The sequence below is a fragment of the Notamacropus eugenii genome, chromosome 2, assembly GCF_028372415.1.
Source record: "Notamacropus eugenii isolate mMacEug1 chromosome 2, mMacEug1.pri_v2, whole genome shotgun sequence".
Taxonomy (NCBI): Eukaryota; Metazoa; Chordata; class Mammalia; order Diprotodontia; family Macropodidae; genus Notamacropus; species Notamacropus eugenii.
This window is the reverse complement of record NC_092873.1, coordinates 40,368,616-40,390,944: the sequence shown is the minus strand read 5'-3', so window position 1 is coordinate 40,390,944 and position 22,329 is coordinate 40,368,616. Positions and strand designations below refer to the sequence as shown.

At 43.0% G+C, this 22,329-nt stretch overlaps 1 protein-coding gene across 2 annotated transcripts in view; it reads right to left on the bottom strand.

The window, feature by feature from the left end:
- SGSM2 (small G protein signaling modulator 2) overlaps positions 1-22,329 on the bottom strand; it is a 73,524-nt gene that overhangs the window by 9,151 nt on the left and 42,044 nt on the right. For both annotated transcript variants that reach the window (XM_072639974.1, XM_072639975.1), the window contains 5 exons: positions 14,986-15,136; positions 11,850-11,914; positions 11,567-11,712; positions 10,465-10,593; positions 9,875-10,057 (listed from right to left, as the gene is read on the bottom strand). In XM_072639974.1, the coding sequence (XP_072496075.1) occupies positions 9,875-10,057; positions 10,465-10,593; positions 11,567-11,712; positions 11,850-11,914; positions 14,986-15,136 (674 nt within the window). The remainder of the gene's footprint in view (positions 1-9,874; positions 10,058-10,464; positions 10,594-11,566; positions 11,713-11,849; positions 11,915-14,985; positions 15,137-22,329) is intronic.

Here is a 22,329-nt window from a genome sequence, read left to right as displayed (position 1 = left end):
AAAGTGCTCTAAATCATTATTGACTAAAAATGAAAATTAAACAACTATGAGGTACCACCCCACTACTTCTAGGTTGGCTAATATGCCAGAAAGGGAAAATGATAAGTGCTGAAGGAGATGTGGGAAAATAAGGACACTGGTGCACTGTTGGTGGAGTTGTGAATTGGTCCAACCATTCTGGAGAGCAATTTGGAATTATGTCCAAAGGGCTATAAAACTGTGTATACCCTTTGACCCAGCAATATGAGTACTAGGTTTGTATCCCAAAGAGATAAAAGAAAAAAGGACCCACATGTATGAAAATATTCATGGCAGCTCTTTTTGTGGTGGCCAAAAACTGGAAATCAAAGGAAAATCAATTGGGGAATGGCTAAACAAGTTGTAGTATATGAATGTAATGCAATACTATAAGAAATGACAAACAGGTGAATTTCAGAAAGACCTTGAAGGACTTAAATGAACTGAGTGAAACGAGAGGAACCAGGAGAACATTATGTACATTAACAGCCACAGTGTGCAAGGACTGTTTCTATAGACTTAACCCTGCACAGTGAAGCAAGGACCTAAAACATTTTCAAGGGAATCTTGATGCAAAAAGCCATCCACATCCAGAGAAAGAACTGTGGAATCAGAACACAGAATGAAGCAGATTCTTTTCTCTTTTGTTATGTTGTGTTTTGGTTTTTATCATGATTTCTCCCATTCATTTTAATTCTTCTATGCAACATGACTAATGTGAAAACGTGTTTAATAAGAATGTATGTGTAATACCCATATAAGACTGCATGCCATTTTGAGGAGGGAGTAGGGAAGGAGGGGGAGAAAATTTAAAACATATGGAAGTGATTGCTTGAAAACTAAAAACAAATAAATTAATAAAAAAAATACAAAGAAAAAAGAATTGGAAATTGAGGGGATGCCCATCAATCAGGGAATGGCTGAACAAGTGATGGTATATGAATGTGATGGAATACTATTGTGCTATAAAAAATAATGAGGGGGATCATTTCAGAAAACATATGAACTCATGAAATATGAAAGTGGGCAGAACCAGGGATCCTTGTGTATGGGAGGAACAATATTGTAAGATCAACCATGAAAAACTTAGCTACTAGGATCAAAATAGTGATCCAGCACCAAAAAATGCTATCCACCTCCAAAGAAAGAACTGACAAACCCTAAGTGCAAATTGAAGCCTATTTTTATTCTTTATTTTTCTTACTTTTGGGTCGACATTCTGATTATGGAAATATGTTTTGCATGATTTCACATGTATAATTGATAACATATTACGTGCTTTCTCAATGGGCTGGGGAAGACCTGGAGGCAGAAAGAGAATGTGGAACTCAATTTTTTTTTTAAAAAAGGAATGATATAAATTTAAAAAATCATTTTTATAAAGGCATCCTCTGTTATTAAACTGATGAAATCAAAGATGAGAGTCACCATTAGTGACACATGATCCAGAGTCAGAATTAATTTATGTGCCCTTAATAAATACTGAGCCGGACCCAACCATTCTACAGAATGATTTGGAACTATGCCCAAAGAGCTATAAAACTGTGCATACCCTTAGATTCAGCAATACCACTGCTAAGTCTATATCCCAAAGACCTCAAAAAGGAGGGGGTAGGGAAGGACCTGTATGTATAAAATATTAATAACAATTCTTTTTGTGGTGGGTAAGAATTGGAAATTGAAGGGATGCCCATCAATTGGGGAATGGCTAAACAAGCTGTGGTATATGATTGTGATGGAATATTACGGTACTGTAAGAAAGGATAGCAGGATGATTTCAGAAAAACCTGGAAAGACTTACATGAAACTGATGCAAAGAACCAGAAGAACATTGTACACAGTAACAGCAATATCGTATGACGAAGAACTTTGCTATTTTCAGCAATGCAATGATCCAAGACAATCCCAAAGGACTCATAAAGAAACATATTATCCACCTCCAGAGAAAAAATTGCTATCGTCTGAATACAGACTGAGCCATGTTATCTTCCTTCCTTCCTTCCTTGCTGCTTGCTTCTTTCCTTTCTTTCCTTTGAGTCTTCTTGTACAAAATGACTAATAAAGAAATATTTTACATGTATAACCTACACTGGGTTGTTTATTGTCTCAAGGAAGGGGGAGGGGAAAGGAGGGATAGAATTGGAACGCACACCTTAAAAAAAAATCCAAATGTTAAAACAATTGCTTTAATATGTAATTGGGGGAGAAAATGAAATACTAAAAATAAATACTCAGTTGTTCTGAAGAGTGGTCGTCTGTCAGTATTCTCATTGACCTCATCAGTTTCCTTTTGTGTATTGTCTTCTTCCATCAGACTGTAAACTCCATGAAATCAGGAATTTGTCTTTCTTGTTTATATTTGTATCCCCAGAGCTTAGCACAATGCCTGGCACATAGTAGATATTTAAATAAAATAATAAAAAAATTTAAATAAATAAACATTTTTTGACTGACTGATCTGATCAAAATTGATCAGTGACCAACACTTTGCCTGTGTACTACTATGTGAATAAGATTGTTTAAATGGATTTAAATAAAACCACTTTCGATGTTTTTGAGCACAACTATGTTTTCATAATTCAGAAGAAAAAGGGCATGAGCCTTTTAAGAAGCAGGTCTGGAAGGACCAGAAAGCCTGCTGAAGTGGTTACTAAAGACATCTATTGTGTATAGATAGAAGTGGTTAATTTGTAACCGTTGCTCAAGTGAGGAATAGATGGGAGAAAGGATGAGGCCAGGGAAGCTACAGGAAGATACAATGTATTTCTACATCACGGTGTCTGATTACACCAAAGTATCAGAGCATGTCATGTGAGAGCTGGAAAGGAGCCCAGGTGTTATTTAATTCTCATTTTACAGATGAGAAAATTGAGGCTCCAGGAGGTAAAGAGACCTATCTAAGGAGTCAGAGGCAGGATTTCAAACCAGATTATGATTCCAGTTTATTATTTTAGATTAAATTCAGTCACTGAAGCCTCATTTACAAATTGGAGATTCAATACGTTCCAAAATGCATTTATTAAGTACCTATTATATGCAAGGTACTAGGTTGATCACTTTAAAAATAATATCTAATTTGTTCCTTGTAACAACCCTGGGAGGTAGGCACCATTATGGTCCCCATTTTACAACTGAGCAAATTGAGCCAGATAGTAGTTAAGTGACATGTCCAGGGTCACACAGCTAGTAAGGGTCCAAGGCCAGATTTGAACTCAAGTTTCCCTTACTTTATGAAAAGGGACAGAGAGAGCCTCAAAGCTGGAGAGGAGCTTAGAAATTATCCAGATCAAGCCCTTCATATTGCAAGCAAAGAAACTGAGGCCAAGATAAGTGACTTATTCAAGATGATATCTACAAAGCCAGAGTTCAAACCTACTGTTTCATGGCATAACTGCTACCTCATTTAACGAGTGAGACATCCTGCCTAGCTGGCTGAAGGAGTCAGAAAGACCCTGCCTTCCCAAGAGCTGCATCCAAGCCCAAAGCCATCAAGCCTGCAGGGTCCTTTCCCCTTTAGTTAGGACTTTTTAACAGCCAAAATACAGTGGAAAGAGAGTTTTTAAAGAGCTTTTATTTTTGCTCACACAAAACACTTCATCTCCTACCTCTGTACCTTTGTACACCCCCACATGCCTGAAATGCCAACCCTCATCACGTCTGTCTCTTAGAATCTCTGTCTCTCTTCAAAGTCAGGTTCAGGGGATGCTGCCTAGATGAGGCAGATTTCTTCAGCTGCTAATTAGTGCCTGCTCCACAAAAATATTTTTAAAAATTATCTTATATTTACTTGTATGTTTATGTATACTAACTATATAGTTATACTATATATAGTATACATATATGTATTTGTACACATATGTACATGTGTGTATATATTTAATTTCAACAAAGTTAAAAGTCAAGAAATAGAAACAGGTACATACATGGACATATATAGTACACACATATAGGCACTAACTGCTAACTGAGGAATCCAGAAAGGTTTCATCTAGGCTGTGTTACTTGAGCTGAGCTTTATTATTTAAAATATACACTTACAAAGAGCAAATACAAGGTAATTGTATATTATATATGTAGTTATATACATATATGTACTATCTCCTCATATGTAGTAGTCCTATTATCTCAAATAAGATAGTAATTATAAATGGTTTACTTAGCACAGTGCTTGACACTTACTAGGTGCTGCATAAACCTTCCTTCTTTCCTTTCTACCTTTCTTTCTTCTTCTTCTTCTCCTTTCTCCTTCTTCCTTCCTTCTCTTCCTCTTTCCTCCCTTCTTTCCTTCTTTCATTCTTCCTCTCTCCTCTCCCTCCCTTTATCTTCCTTCCTTCCTTTCTTTCTTGTTTGTCCCTTTAGATTATAGCCTCCTTGAGGGCAGGGACTGTTTCACTTTTGTCTCTCTATCCTCAGCACTTAGCACCATGACTGCCTTAATCAGTACTTGTTGACTAATTTTCTAGGACTTTCCTTCACTTATGCCTTACTCACACTTGATATCTTTGAAGCTCTGTGTATTTTGGCTTTGGTTTCTCTTACTTTTCCCATAGTTATTTGATAACACTCTGTTGCTCCTGCACTATCACAAGCATCTGTCCCTTTCTCTCTGTCCCCATGGTGACCACTCTGATACAGTCCCTTATTAGCACCTGCCCACACTGTTCAAAGAGCTTCCTGAGAGATCTCCCCACCCCCATTATCCCTCCTCTCACTCAGCCTCCAGAATCATTGCTAGTAAGCTGCCTCCTGCATAGGTCTGGCCAAGTTACTCCTTGGCTTCAAAGAGCTTCCACGCATTCCTAAGGCCTTTAAAACAAAATGTGTATGTCTTTGCTTTGGCATTCGAAGCCCTCCACTAGCTGGAAGCACCTTCACTTTTCAGCCTTTTCTCATGTTACTCTCCTCTCTAAATGGTCACACTGAGACTCCTCTGTCTCCTCACCATGATCTCTGCTCAGGCTGCTTCCTATGTTGGGCATGTGCTTCCTTCGTCTCTTTGCTTGTCAAACTCTTACCCATCATTCAAAACCTAGCCCAAATGTCCCCTCTTCCAGGAAGCCTTCCTTAATGATAATCCCTCCTCAAACTTCTCAAAGCACTTTGGTTTAGATCTCCAATATATCACTCAAAAGCACACATTTCTAAAGTTCTTTTCATACATGATTCCATTCAATCCTCATAACCCTGGGAGGGAGGTTATCCTCACTTTACAGATAAAAGAACTCATGCTGATATAGTGGCTAAGTGACTTGCACAGGGTCACAGAGCTAGAGAGTGTCTTAGAAAGGATTTGAACTAAGTCCAACACTCCCTCCATACTATAATACCATCAGGTATAACCTCTGAAGAGATTAACAAAGAATTTCCTGAAGAAAAATCAGAAGTTCTGATAAGTGAAGAGGATGGAGCCATGATGGTGGAATAAAAGCAAACAGTCTACTGAGTTCTCCCAAATTCCCCTCCAAACAACTTTAAAGTAACACCTCAAAATGAATTCTGGAGCAGCAATATTAACCCAAGGATGGGGTAAAACAATTTTCTAGCCCAAGACAACTCAGAATGTTAGGAAGAAAGATCTGTGTCATTGGAGTGAGAATAAAATGCAATCTAATAGAGGCAACCTCCAGGTAAGTCAGCAGCAGGCCATGGGGGCAACAGAATCAGCAACAGCAGCTTCTGGAGTTCTCAGCCCACAGACAGTAAGGGGGCTGGACAAGTCATCAGAAGGAGATTACAAGGGACCCTTTGCTAGCACTGCAGATGGACTCTGTTGGATTGCCCATATGTGGTTCTGGATTGCAGTCTTAGGGCAAGAAAGAGCACCAGCACACTAGAGCTTGGGGCTCACAGGAGTGGGGACCATGGTCACAATTTCAGGGAACTATGGAACTGTGGAAGAGAATGCTTGTAGTCACTCACAGACCAGAATACAGGCCAAAAGAGCAGTGACCACACCTCTCCTTAGATCATGCCACCTTGGAAGAACTGAAAACTTACAGGGCCTTGGAATTTGGGACAGTGGTATGGAGCAGAGTCAAACTTTAACATAAAGTTAAAAGTAAAAAAAAAAAATAGGTGGGGGCAAAATGAGCAAGCAACAACAAAAAAAGAACCTGACTGTAGAAAATCATTATGGTGACAGGGAAGATCAAAATTCAAATTCAGAAAAAGACAACAAAGACAAAACAGTTACATCCAAAGCCGTAAAGACAAATGTGAATTGGTCTCAGGTCTCAAAAGAATTCCTGGAAGAGCTCAAAAAGTATTTTAAAAACAGAATAAAAGAGGTAGAGGAAAAATTGGGGGGAAATGAGAATGGTGCAAGAAAATCATGAAAAAGTGTCAATAACTTTGTAAAGAAAAAAAGAAATGGAAAAATGTACAAAAATTCACTGAAGAAAGCAACTTCTTAAAAAAGTAGAATTGACCAAATGGAAAAGGAGGTACAAAGATTCACTGAAGAAAATAATTCCTTAAAATTAGAATTGGGCAAGTGGAATCTAATGGAAGCTAACTCCATGAGATATCAAGAAACAAACAAACAAAAATCAAAAGAATGAAAAAGTAGGAGAAAATGTGAACTTTCTCATTGGATAAACAACTAACCCAGAAAATAAGATCCAGGAGAGATAATTATTAGAAGGCTATGATTGAAAAAAGAACCTAGATAGCATGTTTCAAGAAACTGTCAAGAAAAACTGTCCTAATATCCTAAAACCAGAGGGTAATAGAAATGAATAGAAAGAATCTCCCAAACATCTCTTGAAAGAGATCCCAAAATGAAAACTCCCAGGAATATTATAGCTAAATTTCAGAGTTCTCAGGTCAAGAAGAAAATATTACAAGCAGCCAGAAAGAAACATTCAAATATCATGGAGCCATAGTAAGGATTACATAGGATTTAACAGCTTCTACATTAAAGCATCAGAGGCTATGGAAAATGATATTCCAAAGGGCAAAGGAACTAGGATTACAATCTAGAATCACCTACCCAGCAAAACTGAGTACAGTAATCCCTTCTACATCATTACTTTCCTCATCATGGTTTCTATGTATTCCATAAAAAATTAAATGGGAATTCTTTGGGAGTTTTGCAGAAACCATAGATAACATGCAAAGGACTACAGGCAACACAGAGCCTATAACTAAATATTTAACCCAAATTTTACAATACAGTACTGTAAACACCCCATAAACGAAAAAGAAAAAATTTGGACTTCTTCTTTGGTGCAAAGGGAGAGCGAAAAAAATCTATGCGGATTTTCCAGATTGAGTAGGTGCTGCACCCCTAACCCTCATGATGTGGAAGGGACAACTGTAAAATCCTTCAGGGAAAAGCCAGTTATCTAATGAAATAGAGGATTTTCAAGCATTCTTGATGAAAAGACCAGGGCAGAATAGAAAATTTGACATTCAAATATAAGACTCAAGAGAAGTAGAAAAAGGTAAACAGGAAAGAGAAATCAGAAAGGATTCAATAAGATTAAACTGTTTACATTTCTAAATGCAAAGATGATACTTGTAATTCCTATGAGCTTTAACAGTATTAGAGCAGTTAGAAAGATTTCTTCTACATAGGCAGAGGGCATGAGTGTAAATTGACTATGGTTGGATGATTTCTTTTTTTTTTTAAATTAAATTATTTTATTTGTTTTTGGTGTTCGACAATCATTTCTATATATCTTAGATATTTTTCCCCTCCCTCCCCCTGATTCCCTCCTTCCTCCTCACTCCCTCCCTGAGACAGTGTACAATCTTATATAGGTTCTACATGTACATTCCTATTAAATACATGTTGCATAGAAGAATTAAAATGAATGGGAGAAACCATAAAACAAAACAAAACATAATACAAAAGAAAATGGTCTGTTTCTATCTGCAATCCAATTCCATAATTTTTTCTCTGGATGTGGAAGGAGTTTTGCCTCAAGAGTCCAATGGAAATTTTTTAAGTTCATGCATTGCAATGAAAAAATAAGTCCATCAGAAAAATTCCTCGCACACTGTGGTTATTGCTGTGTACAAAGTTCTCTTGGTTCTGCTTCTTTCATTCAGCATCAGTTCATGTAACTCTTTCCAGGCTTCTCTGAAGTCTTCCTGCTCAGTGTTTCTCATAGCACAATAGTATTCCATTACATTCATATACCACAACTTGTTCAGCCATTCCCCAATTGATGGGCATCCCCTTGATTTCCAGTTTTTGGCCACCACAAAGAGAGCTGCTATAAATATTTTTGTACATGTGGGACTCTTTCCCATTTTTATGATCTCTTTGGGACAGAGTCCCAGAAGCGATATTGCTGGGTCAGAGGGTATGCACATATTTGTAGCCCTTTGGGCATAGTTCCAAATTGCTTTCCAGAATGGCTGGATCAGCTCACAGCTGGTGGGATGATTTCTTTAAAAAATAAAATTATGGGGCAAGAAAGAGGGATGGACTGGGAGAAAGGGGAAGAGAGAGGTAGAAGGTTAAATCATTTCACATAAAAGATGCATGGAAGAGCTTTTACAGTGAAGGGGAAGATAGGGGAGTCGTAGGCAATGTTCAAACCTTCCACTCATCAGAATTGGCTCAAAGAGTGAATAACATACACACTCAGCTGGGTATAAAAATCTATCTTACCCTACAGGGAAATAGAAGGGGAAGAGGATAAGAAAAAGGGTGGGGATGATAGAAGGCTGGGCAGGTCGGGGGAGGCAGTGGTCAGAAGCAAAACAATTTTGAGGAGGGAGAAAGATAAACAGGAGGAAAAAGGTATGCAGGGAAATACACAGTAATCATAAATGGGAACAGCAAGTTTCTCTGATAAAAGTTTCAATTCTTAAATGTTTAGAGAACTGAGTAAAATTTATAAGAACACAAGCCATAGAAGAAGAAATCAAAGCTATCTATAGTCATATGAGAAAAATGTTCTAAATCACTATTGACTGAAGAAATGCAAATTAAAACAACATTGTGGTACCACTTCATACCTATCAGATTAGCTAATATGACAGAAAAGGAAAATTATAGATGTTGGAAGGGAGGTGGGAAAACCACAACACTAATGTACTGTTGGTGGAGTTGTGAACTGATCCAACCATTCTGGAGAACAATTTGGAACAGTGCTAAAAGGATAATAAAATTGTGCGCACTTTTTGTCTCAGCAATACCACCACTAAGTATGCAACCCAAAGAATTTTTTTTAAAAAGGAAAAAGATCTGTATGTACTCAAATATTTATAGTGGCAAAAAATTGAGAACTGAAGGAATGCCCATCAATTGGGGAATGGCTGAACAAGCTGGGGTATGTGATTGTGATGGAAGACTATTGTGCTACAAGAAATGATGAACAGGAGGGCTTCAGAAAAACTGGAAAGACTTAAAGACTCAAAATTTCAAAAAGTGAACATTAAGAATTGTTTTTACATGTAATTGGGGAACATATTTAAAATATTAAAAAAAAAAAGTTTGATAAGTGAGCTGTTACCTCCTGTTGACCACAGCCAGATCTCTAAGTAATTTCCTGGACATTTCCAAACTATTCCAACTCCCAGGTACCCTCCCACAGCTTCTAGCTCCTTTATGTGTTGTCTTTCCCCATGAGAATATAAGCTCCTTGAGGGTAGTGAAGGTCTTGCTTTCTTGTCTTTACATCTAAGGCACTTAGCTCAGTGCTTGGCATATAACGAATGCATAAAATAATTGCCTGATCATCCTTATCATTATCAGGATCTAAAGACCAGAAATGGGAAGCTAGGCCTCTTCCAGAAGTACAGAGTTGGCACAAGCCCCCATCAAGCCCCTGGCTCAATCCTCCCCATCCTCCAGCTCCCTGGCCCCAGTCACCTCTTTCCCGCCACTCCCAGGACTCACATCATTGCTGATGGTGGAGTCTCTGTGGATGAGGCGCTGGACATGGCTGTCAATGCTGCTGCCCGAGGAGAACTTGGTGAGTGTGGCTGGATGAGCTTCCCGCTCCCGCTGCCGGACCACCACCTCACAGGCCTTCCACTCTGCCAGTACCCGCTGGTATCGGGATGCTACAGCTTCATCCACCTGGACTTGGGGAATTCCCAGTGTTGTGATGAGGAGTTGGCACAAAGCCCCTTTCCCTGGAATCAGCTGTTCCCACTCACCTGGGTACCAGGTCCATACCCAACCCTACCCCCCGCCCCAGGATGATCAACTCCCCAGGTCTGAGAGTCTAGGAAAAAGGTAGGACTGGAGCAGCCTCAGCATAGACTAAAGGTTTCAAGCTGGTTGAGGGACTAGCACCAAGGTCACCCAGATGGAAGCAGCCCTGGGGTTGAGCCCTAGTCCTCCATTTCTTTTACTTTGACAGAGTTGGTTCTGAAGCCACCATTTCTGGGAGGCTGACATCATCTGGAAAACTGGGACCCCCAAACCTTGCCTGATTGGGGATCCTTTCCTGCCTCATTGCCCTGGAAGCCATATTTTTTCACCTGTTCCATCTCCTTCTTGCTCATGCCAAACTTGTAGTGTCCAAGCAGGAAGGGCCAGACATCCTTTCGGATCTCATGTTCCACACCCCCATAGTACACTCTCCTCAGAAGCTCCAGCTCCTTGTAGTTCTGAGTGTCAGGGAAGGGAGAGGAAGGGAGGGAAGAGGAAAAGGAAAGGAGAAGAGAAAAAAAGGAGAGAAGAGAAAGAAGGGAGGAATATGAGGGGGAACGCAAAGAAAGAAAAGGAGAAGAAAGGGGAGGGAGGAGAGAATAGAGGAGGAGAGAGTAGAAGAGGAGAGAAAAGGGGAGAGGAGGGGAAGAAAGAAGAGGTTGGGAGAGGAATGGAGAGGAGAGAGGATGAGGGGGAAAGAAAGAGACTCCACTGAACCTCAGATTTCTCCTTTGGGATGGAACCCAGCCAGCAAGTTCCACCTACCTGATGAGTGGGCAGGGCAAGGCAACACACACCTCACCCACCCAGGCCCAGGAGGTTCCAGCATCTGCACAGCTAAGGCCTAACTACTGGAGCCAAAAGCTCTTTTAACAGATCTGAGAAGTGGAAAGGCCCTTGGATCATCTCATCAAATCCTATTATTTGGCAGAAGAAGAAACTACAGGCCAGGGGGAAAGAAACAACTTGTCTAAGGTCACACAGAGAGTGAGTGGCAGAACTGGGATCAGAGTTAAGGCCATGTCTCCTAGGAAAGGTGGCACAGCCAGACCACTGGACTTCTCAGAAGACTGGCATTCAAAGCCTGGTTCCTGCATGTCCTAGTTATGTTTGTGGACAATTTATCTGTGTGCCTTGGTTTCCTAAACTGTAGAATGGGGCTAAAAATAGAGTGCCTACTTCAGAGGTCTACTGGGCTAGAGATGGAGGAGGCTCTCTCTATTCTATCATTATTGTCCAAGGCCAGTTGATGGTCAAGTGATTTGGGATTACTTTTCATGCTTCAGTCTCCCCATTCTATCTTGGCCATTCTTCCCAGACTGGGCAGCTTGCCTCCAAGCAAGCTGTTCTCTTACCCTCACCTCCTGGGCACTACCCACTAACCCTTTGTGTCTCCTCCCTGCCCCCCACCACCCAGAACCCTTCCCAAACCTTCTTATCTTTCTGGTATTTGCTCCACACATCCTTGGTGAGCCCTCCTGAAGCTCCCTGAGGCCGGTCAGGTGGGATGATATTATGATGTACCAAGGCTGACAGGTGGGTCCTGACAGTGGACAGGTGTCGGCAGTATGCCAGCCCTGGTGGGGAGGAGAGGGAGGAGACTTAAAATTGACACCTCCCAGTAGGTGGCTCCACAGCCGAGGAGTGGGAGACAGTATTCCCCAGGGCAGCCTCCCCTCACTCCTCACCCCCTCACCCCTCCCATCTCACTCACATCCATAGAAAGCCCTAGACATGATCTGTCTCTTCATGTTCTCACACAGCAATCTCAGGGGCATTCTGGGGAAGAGAGAGCCACAACTCAGTGGAAATAGTCAGGGCAAGGCCCTGAGACCAGTTGCTACAGTTGGGAAACCACTCCCCCCTCCTAACTCCCATGCAAACCTCAGGGAAAGATTGTGGAGCCATGGAAAGGACACTAGACCTTGTAGTCAGGAGGCTTGGGTTCAAGTCCTGCGTCCTGCAACTGGGGGAGCACCACCTGAAATCTGTCTGGTCGGGGTCAAGGTTTGCTCAGTCACCCTGGGCAGCACACTTCCCTCAGCCTCTCCTACCTGTTCCCTCTCCTTCTTATTGGGTGACTTTGGGCCAGTCACTTCCCTGGGCCTCAGTTTGTTTCTCTGTAAAAGGTGAGGGGTGGGACTGGATCTCTAAGGTCACTTTTAGTCCTGGAAGGTCGACTCTGGGAAATCAAGATACATTCTCCTGCTACTCATCTTGTGAGGTCCCTGAGAAGGAGGACTGGCTTTAAGGGCTTCCAGGAGTGTGGTCTTACTCCCCTGGTGCTAAATGAGGGTAAGAGACCTCCCAGAATCCTTTTCTAACTCTCTTGAGCCTCTTGCTCTTATAGTCTGTCTTTTCCCAATATTTGAGGCAGAGATGGTTCACCTGCCTCTCATAAATAAAACTGGGAAATATGCAGGACAGGTAAGAAAACCATGCTTCATCTTTCCCAATCTAATCCTCATGACCTGGTCACCAGTGGAGGGCAGCCTTGACAATGAGTGGACCATCAATCAGTAGGGATCTATTAAGCAGGTACTATATATGCTAGGCACTGTACTATAAACACTATTCCCTCTGAGGCCCTTAGCCTTTAACTTAGATTCAGGATTCGGGAGCTTCAGACAGCAGGAAGGGGATTCTGGTCAATAACCCCAAGGGTCAACATAGAGAGGGCTAAGATTTATAGAGATCTAGACAAGAGCACTCAAGCCATGACTATGCCCATACACTACTTCAAGATCTTCTGGGTATGACAGCCATACCTTATGTCTCCTGGCCAAATACGGTGGGACATTTAGCAGCAGAGGTCCAGAAAAACACAAACAGAGACTAGAATCATACACAGACACATTCACACCCACAAGGAAGTAAACATGGAGACAGACACAGAGACACTGGTGGGGTGTTGTAGGGGTAAAGAGGATTGGGTCAGAGCTTAGGAATTCTCCTGGCTAACTTAGGGAGGTGATGACCTCAAGCAAGTCACCATTTTTTTTAAGCCTTGGTTTCTCCACCTATAAAATGGGTACAATAATGCTGTAGAAGAAAAAGTACTGAATTTAGAGGCAGAGGAATCAGGTTTGATTTGTTTCTGCTACTTACTCCCTACTTGATTTTAGGCAAGTTTTTTAAATTTCTGTGGGACTCAGTTTCCCTATCTGTAAAATAAACAGATCTAAAAGTCTCTTCGGTTCTTAAGCTATGATAAAAAATGAAAAAGATTTTACTTGGACAAGAAGAAACTTAGGGGGAAGAGGATAACTGTCTTCAGATATTAGAAGGGTGTTGCAAAACAAAGGGAGTAGACTGTGAAGCTTGGTCCCAGAGGGGCAATGGGTAGAAGTGGTAAAGGTAAATTGAAGTTTGACATCAGCCTAGTCAATTTTTTTTAATGGCACCTGGGATTTCAGCACAATAGGAGTTTCTGGCAAGGCTCGGAACAGAAAGAAGAAACTTCCTACACTAATGCAAACCTCTTCATTTTCTAGTCTTAGACAATTACCAGAGATGAGACTTGAACCTTCATGTTCTTGACTGGGAGGCCATTTCTCTATCCATTACCCTATGCTGCTTCTTGCTTGGCCAGAACAGAAGGCAAAAACCAACATTTTTTTTTTCTGCAGACAGATATAATAATAAAACCAAGATGAGAACTAGGAGAGTGGGGAATTTTGCCTCCTTACCTTAGCTTTTGTTTGGGTTTAAATTCTTTTGGGTAGCCTTGTGAAAAGGATCTTGAGACTAAATAGGATATCTGGTATATCCAACACAGCTGCCATGTTTTTGGGGGGTGGCATGGTCCTTAGAAATGTACTGCCCAAGGAGCACAGGATTCCCATATTGAGTTAAATAGTAATTACAAGGACTTTCTAACCATAAGTCAGATAGCTGTCTGGTTCCCGGGTGAGTGAAATTGGCTTAGCTCCCGAGAGAATTTCCTAACAATTAGAGCTATCCCAGAGTAGAATGGATTGCCTCAGAAAATAATGGGGTTCCTCCTCATTGGAACATTTTAAGCAAACACTATGCATGACCCTTTGCCAGGATGTTGTAGAGGGAAATCTTGTTCAAGTATCGATTAGACCAGAAAACTCTTCCAATGCAGAGATTTTGTGATTGTGTGATCCTCTAACCTATCCTACCTACCAAAAGTGATTTGGATGTTTTGTATTCCAAAAACAAATAAACCTAACTGACAACCCAAATCCACTTCCAGATTCCTAGCAAGCAGTCTTGTGCTGGTTTATAGTTATAATTATTCTCTGTATACTTCTCAGATTGGGAAAATAAAGTTGCATCAAAAATATAGACAAACCCACAGGAGAAAAGGAGATCAGAAAGGACTCTGAAGCAAACAATGCATTTTTTGTTATTTGGTTAAAGTTAATATACGCATTTTAAAATTGTTAATATTTTGGCATTTATGGCTTTTAACATTTGTCTTTGTTGATGTTATTTGGTTTATAATGAAGATTATGAAATTTCAAAAAGAGAACATTCAATTCCACAAATGTTTATTAACGTCCTACGTGCAAGGTGCAAGCTTTCAAAGAGCCTGTGAGAAGCACAATGCCAGGTATGTCTTACCTCACGCTTTGTACATAGCAGGTGCTCATCACACATTCACTGACTGGTCACATTGCGAGAAGCACAAAGACAGTGAAACAGAAATGGGCACGTACCCTCAGCTGGTCAGAGGCACACACAAATTCACAGAGAGCCATTTAAGGACACACACAGATGGAAGGACATCTAGGTGAGGATTAGACATTCCTTGGTTCCCCACCACCCCCACCCCAATAAGCTCATGCTTTTCTCAGTCCCCCAGCTGAGGTCCCACTCACCTGTCCTGCACACAGTTGCAGTAGTTGGGTGGGTTATAGGGTGAACCTCTGATAGAGCAGGAGAGACAGGAGCTGCGTCCAATTGGAGGCTCAAACTGCCAGGCTGGTGGGCTTGGCCCAAAGCCTTGCATTTCAATCATGTCCCCAGAATCTAGGAAAAGGAAATGAGTGATGGTCAGGGCTGTGAGCACAGCATCCCTCCCATGGTGCCCATATAAATAGGGCTGTGCCAGGCCTTGCTGCCGGGAGCTGCAGCTCAGATTCACCTCTTGGCAGAAGACTGGAGGCCTCGGGGGAGGGAAAGGGGGAGTCTCTGGCTAGAGGCCCAGAGGTAGGAAAGGTGAAGACAGAGGCTCTCCTCTTTTGCCAAGTGCATGTTTGCTTGTGCTCTTTTTATAGGATAAATACTCTGGGGGAGAGGGGGAGGGGGGGAGAGAGAGAGAGACAGAGAGAGAGAGAGAGAGAGAGAGAGAGGGAGAAGGAGAGGGAGGGGGAGGGGAAGGCAGAGAGAGGGAGGAAAGGACAGAAAAGTATCCACCTATCTCTTTGGGTTTCACTCTCTGAGAGTGGGGGAGGAGTAAAGACGGAATAGTTGGACCCTACAAAGACCACCTGGTGGCCTGGCCACTGGAGGATGATGTGCTTATGTCTCTTAATCTATGAGAGGAAGCTGTGGAGAGAGAGCCAGCCTTTGAATCAGGAAGACCTGGGTTCAAGTCTTGCCTCAGAGACACACTAACTTGCCAGGTGACCCTGTACAAGTCACTTACTTTCTCTGTGCCCCCAGCCAACTCTCAGTGACTAAAAATTAAGAGATTATCTGCATTGGTAAAAGGAGGTTCCCATTGGGAATGAAATCATGGGTTCGATCTAAAAATTAAAACTCCTGGACTAGAATGGAAGAAAGGAGGAAACTGGAGGGCTCTTGTTTTCCTAACATTCAACAGGACAAGGTCTCTTCCCTGACCCTCACCTGTCATTGGCGCTCATGTGGTTACCTGCCATGATGAAGGGATTGCTAATATAACTAGTTCTAAAGAAGGAAGGAAGGCTCTTTTCACCAACCCCTAACCCAGTCCCAGAAGTCAAGGCCGTGTCTCTTTTGGAGGAATTTCCAAGGTCATGGGGTTGGTTCTCTCCAGTCAGAATAGAAAGGAGAGGCCAGTACACTCTATTCAGGTTTGGGGGCTGCCTTTGGGCCATCATCTGGTTAGCAGAGGCAGGTAGGTGGATAGAGTGCTGGGCCTGAAGTCAGGAAGTATTCATAGTCAACCTCAGATTAGCTTCAAGACTTCAGGAAAGTCCCATAACCTCTGCCTCAGTTTCCTCAGCTACAAAATGAAGATAATAATAGTACCTGCCTTCCAGGATTGCTGTGAGGATCCAATGAGATAGGATTTATAAAGCACTTAGCATAGTGCCTGGTAAACAGTAGGCACTCTATAAATGCTGGCCACCTTGTACACAAAGCTTCTCCTGATCCCCCCAGCAGCCAGGGCCCTCCCTCCCAAAGCTCTGTCATATTCACTTTGGATACATGTCTTATTTTTAGGCATTGAGCAAGGTTTAGTGGATAAGAGCTGGCCTCAGAGCCAGGAGGATGAGTTCAAGACCCATCTCTCAGGGGACTGTGTGACTCTGGGCAAGTCACTTCTTCACCTCTCAGTGCTCCAGGCATCTCTCTTAGACATTACAGAGAGGATGCCAACCTGCATTGATTGAAGGAGTTTTCTCTTCTGGGAATTCCCTATGCCAATCATAGGTCCAGTTCCCATCCCCTCCCCTAAACATTCTGTAGATCCTTCCTTAGAATGTAAGGCCTCTGAGGGCAGGGACTGTATCATTTCTGATTTTGTATCTTTAGCTATTATTAGCACAGTGCCTAGCACATAGCAAATACTGAGTAATATTTGTTAACTGTTTTATTGCCCTTTTTAATCTGGAAGCCTCCAGATGGGCAAAGCCCTCTTGAGATCACTAGAAGGGCCCACCATTCTGCCACCCCAACATAGCTACTCCCCAGCTGCTGGTGGGTCTGCCTGCCTCAAGTCTTGTCCCACTGCAGTCCATTCTCCATTCAGTCACTAAAGCAAAGGTTCTACCATAGTGACCCCTTCCTAGTCAATAAACTATTGCCTATTGCCTCCGGAATCAAATGCAAAATGCTCCATTTGGCATTCTAAGATCTTCATAACTTAGCCCACTCCAACCTTGCCAATCTTCTTCCACCTTACTCCCTACATATATTTGTTATCCTGGTGACAAGGGCCCCCTGGTTGTTTCACAAACAAGCCCCTCTATCTCTCAGCTACAGGCTTTGTCTCTGCCCCTCCCCATGCCTGGAATGCTCTCCATCCTCTGCTCTGACTACCAATCTCCCTGACTTCCTTTAGGTCCCAAATAAAATCCTACTGCCTGCAGGAATCCTTCTTCAACCCCTCTTAATTTCAATGCCTTCACTGTGTTAATTATTTCTTATTTATCCTTTATATAGCTTGCTTTTTACGCATTTATTTGAGTGTCATCTCTCCCATTAGATTTTAAGCTCCTTGAGGGCAGGGATTATCTTTGACTTTTGTATCCCCAGAACTTACTATATGCTTGGCACACAGTAAATGCTTAATAAATGTTTATTGATTGATTAATAAGAGAGCAGACTTAGGCAGATATGTCTCCCCTCCAGAAACAGTGCTTGGGTTACAATTCACCCTTAAAGCATTCCTTCTAAGCTAAGCAGGGATAATGATGGTAGTGGGGGAGGGAAGGAGCACCACTTATAGGCCCAATAGCAAGAGAAGAAAGGGAGTAAGAGGGAAGATAATGGGAAGAAGGGTGAAGAAAAGGGAGGAGGAGAGGGGAAGAGAGAAGAAAGACTTGTGTGATGGGGCACTACTGGAAGAGATGGCCTCATCAATGGCTGTGAGTGGCCTCGCCTCTACAGAGTGGGTCCTCCCCATCCCTGGATGAGTTCAAGTGAAGGCTGGAGCATCTTGTGTCAAGGATGCCATAGAGGGGACAATCTTGGGTATTCTGGGTGGCACTAGCTGACCCCCATGATGCTGTCAATTCTGATTCCAGACAGTGGCTAGAGTGCTGGGCATGGAATTAGAGAAACGGGTACTTATTAGCTATGGAATGCTAGGCAAATCTCAGCCTCAGTTTCTACATCTGTAAAGTGGGGATAATCACAGCACCCACTACACAGGGTTGGTGAGAGGATCCAGTGAGATAACATGTATAGCGCTTTGTAAGGCAAGCCTTAAAGCGCTATATAAACGCTAACTCCTGCTATTGTTCCTAACACTATGGTTACTAATTACCCAATTATCTAATGTGTCACTCAGGATAACAGGGACAGAGTGAGCATGTGATAGCTTAGTCCCTGATATCTGATCTCTCTGTGCTTTGGGCAGTTTGAGGCTTGGAGGGGCTGAGATGGCAAAGATGCCTCCTGGCCCCACTGGCACCGTACCCCTCTGTCTGGGCTCCTGATCTTTGCGCAGCCAGGATCTCCAGAAAAAGCTGGCTCTTCAGCTCCATCAGGAGGCAAATTAAGGGAACAGACTTGGTGAGGATGAGCTGCGGCTCTGGATCAGGTGGAGGGGGGGGGGCTGGAGGGGTGCAAGCTGTACCCCCAAAAGAGAGGTCGGGATGGCAAGGGGGGAGAGTGAGGAAGGGCTGAGTCCAGTTCATGCACTCTGAAGCAGGAAGCAGACCCTCGACAGGTAGGAAGAGAGCCCTGGCTAACCAGCCAGCCAGTGAGATAGCAGGAAGCAGGGTCATAGGCAGGGCAAGTCGGGTAGGATCGGAGAAGGAGAGTAAGATGGATGCCAAACCAAGACATGCCCAGGCAGTAGGGCCCATCCAACAAAAGTCTCATGGAAAAATGCTCTTCACCTTAACTCTCCAGGAAGGAGCTGAGCAAGCCAGCAAGTGAATGTCCCATCTTGTTCTATTTTCGGAATCAACCTACTATACATAGCTCAAGCTCAAGAGGGACTAGACTCTCGGGGCCATCTCAGGGGCAGGGAGTTTGCTTTGTTAGATTTGGCTTCCTCCTCCAAGGATGAGGAAAAGTTGGGATGGTTGAACCCCACAGCCCCCAGGACTCCGAATGAAAGGCACCTGGTCTGGCCTAGAATTAGTGTGAACAGCAAGTCTGCTCTCAGGGGTTGTTAGGTGGAAGGGGAGAAGGAGAGGAAAGGGCTGGGGGTGAGGGGAGGGACAAGGGAGCTCTGGACACCCGCCACTTTATCCTCATGCACCAAAAGTCAAGCATGTTGCAGAACTCAGAAGCAAAGGCTAGCAAACGGGACACAACAGTGTTGTCATTGTGGACAAGAAGAATGGAAGCCCCCTGGGAACATGGGAAGCCCACCCCTCGCTCTCTTGTGCTAATCCTCTCAACTCCCTCCTACTTCTGGCCTAGCTCAGCTGCCAGCTACCCATTCCCAAGGAGCTGGGGGTAAGGGGTGTGGAATGTATGGTATATGTGTGTCTTTGTAGGTATAAAGGACAAACCTGCCCCCATACACAGTCCCTAAGTTTAGTGAGAGGTCTGCCTTCTCTCTTGGCCTGGGAACAGACAGGCTCCAGAGCTCCCAACTCAAAGGATGGATTCCAAGCCAGGTGAGGGAGCAGACCTTTTGAAAGCTCCTTCCAGCGGGGGATCTGCAGGGATCCTTGCCTCCATCTCTAGCCTTACTGTTCTTTCTCCTCCTGAGGAGGCGCCTCTTCTAAGCTCTTTGTAAAGCCCTGTAGCCTCTTAATCAGGACCCACCATACTTCTGCTAGCTCTGACCACAGAATTGATCCCTGTGGATCTTAGAGTAAGTAAAACAAAAAACCCACTAACCTTGCACCTGAAACTCACTCCATCTCTCAGCCTTCTCCTACCTTCAGGACCAGCCAGCCTTGGGGGGTAAGGAGATACTAGCCTGGCTTCCGAAAACAAGCACCAGCCCACAGGCCCAGGGCCTGAAAGAAACCAGGCTGGATGGGCAATGAGGAGCTAGAGATGGGGACGGGACCTCTGATCTCTCTCTCTCTCCCTACATGGATCACATCTTCTCTGCAGCTGAGCAGCTTAGAGGGCTGCCTACAACATTGAGAGACGGAATGATTGGCCCAGGAGCACACAGCCAGGATGGATTGGAAGTGGAAATTAGTCACAGATATTAGCTCTGAAGCTGGACCTTAGTAGAGCAAGTCCAACCTCCCCATTGTACAAATGAGGAAACTGAGGCCCAGAGAGCTAAGTGATTTGCCCAAGGACATGGGGAATGATGTCCAGGCAGGAGCCTTTGCAAAACCACTTTGCAGAACTGCTAATAAATAGGGTAATTAACATCAGAAATGGAACTCTGCTGGCCCCCCCAGTACTGCTTTCCCACTTCTTTTGGTTCCTATTAGAAGAGTCAGGGAGAAGCAGTGTGATGGGAGGGAGTTTCCTTATCTAGGAGTCCCCTATACCCATGAAAGCACAGCCCAATTCCTTTAATAATAGCTACCCTTTAGATAGTACCTACTATGTGCCAGGCACTGTGCTAAGCGCTTTACAGTTATCTCATTTGATCCCCACAACAACCCTGGGAGGTAGGTGCTATTATTATCCCCATTTTACAGATGAGAAAACTGAGGCAAACAGTGGTTAAAGTGACTTGCCCAAGTACATACAGTTAGTGGGTGTCTGGAGCCAAATTTGAGTTTTATCCACTGCACAACCTAGCTGCCTCTTACTGGCCCTTTCTGCCAACCCTCAGACTGGTAGAGTTGCTATCTTCTGACCTCTGATCCTTTAAGTTCCACGTCTGACACATATTGGCTGTGTGACCCTGGGCAAGTCACTCCTCTCACAGAGTCTCCAGGCCACTGCCAAAGGCAGAGAAGGATCAGGATCAGCATTGGTAAAAGGAATTTCCTCACTTGGGGATTTGCTAACACCAGTGAAAGAACAAGTCTAGCCTAAAAAAAAAATGAGACAAATAGAAAAGATGGGAAGATAGGTGAGGTGTGGCAAGACCTAAGTCACAGGTCAGGTCCTTGGGAGTAGGGCCTACATAACCCTGAGGCTTGGCCTCCACCGAAGGAATTAAGGCTTAGACCCCCTGGGTAGAAAATGGGAAAGGACCAGTTAGGGGTGGGGTTTAGAGAAGAAAAGGCCCATTTTTAGAGACCCTCTACTGAGCTACCAAGGCAGACTGAGCCCTGGGAATGGAGGGAAAGGAAGTCAGGCCCATCCAAGGGAAAGTGTGGCACAGCCAGAAGAGTACTACCTGAGAGTCAGAGGACCTGTGTTCTAATTCCAGTTCTGATGTTTACTACCCGTAGGACACCGGGCAAATAGCTTGAACTCTCTGAGCCTCAGTTTCCTCAATTGTAAAATGAAGAGGGTGGGCTAGTCAGTGTCTACCCAAGGTCCCTTTCAACTCTAAATCTATGATCCTATGCTCTCTAGCTGTCATCACCACCTTTGCCATGTGGCATAGTGCATATAGGAAGTCAGGAAGGCCCAAGTTCAAATCTAGCTTCAAGCACTTATTAGCTATGTGGTCCTGGCCGAGTCATTTAACCTCTTTCTGCCTCAGTTTCTTTGACTGTAAAATGAAGATAATAATAACTCCTGACTGCCAGGGCATTGTAGATATTTGTAAAGCACGTACACATTGCCTGGTACATAGAATATGTCTAATAAATCCTTCCTTCCTTCCTTCCTCCTTACCTCCTACTCTAGAATCCCCCACGATTCAGTTCAAGTGCCATCTCTTACACAAACCCTCTCCTGCCCTCCCAGCTTCTAGTGTCCCCCAATTATCTTGTATGCACTTTGCAGATTACGTATATTGTATGTTACATGATTATATTTCTTACACTAATACACAATATACATTGTATATCCAATATAATGCATTACATTATTATATTTCTTGTATCATATTATATACAACATACATTGTATATTACAGTGTTACATATATTGAATGTTACATTACTGTATTTCTTGTATTACACTAATATACAATGTATATTGTATACTTACATTATTGTGTTTATTATATCATTATATACAACGTACATCATATATTACAATATTATATATTGTATGTTACATTATTGTAGTACATTAATATACAATGAATATTGTATATTACACATACATTCTTTCCATATGTACATGTTTTCTCCCCAATAAAACATAAGCTCCCTGAGGGCAGGGAGGCTTCATTTTTGTCTCTCTATCCCCAGCATCCAGCATAGTTCAACACTTTTATTAAACCTAATCTATGTTTTCATTAGCCTGGAGCTCTCCCGGGGAGATACATCCTCTACCAATGCAGATAGCCT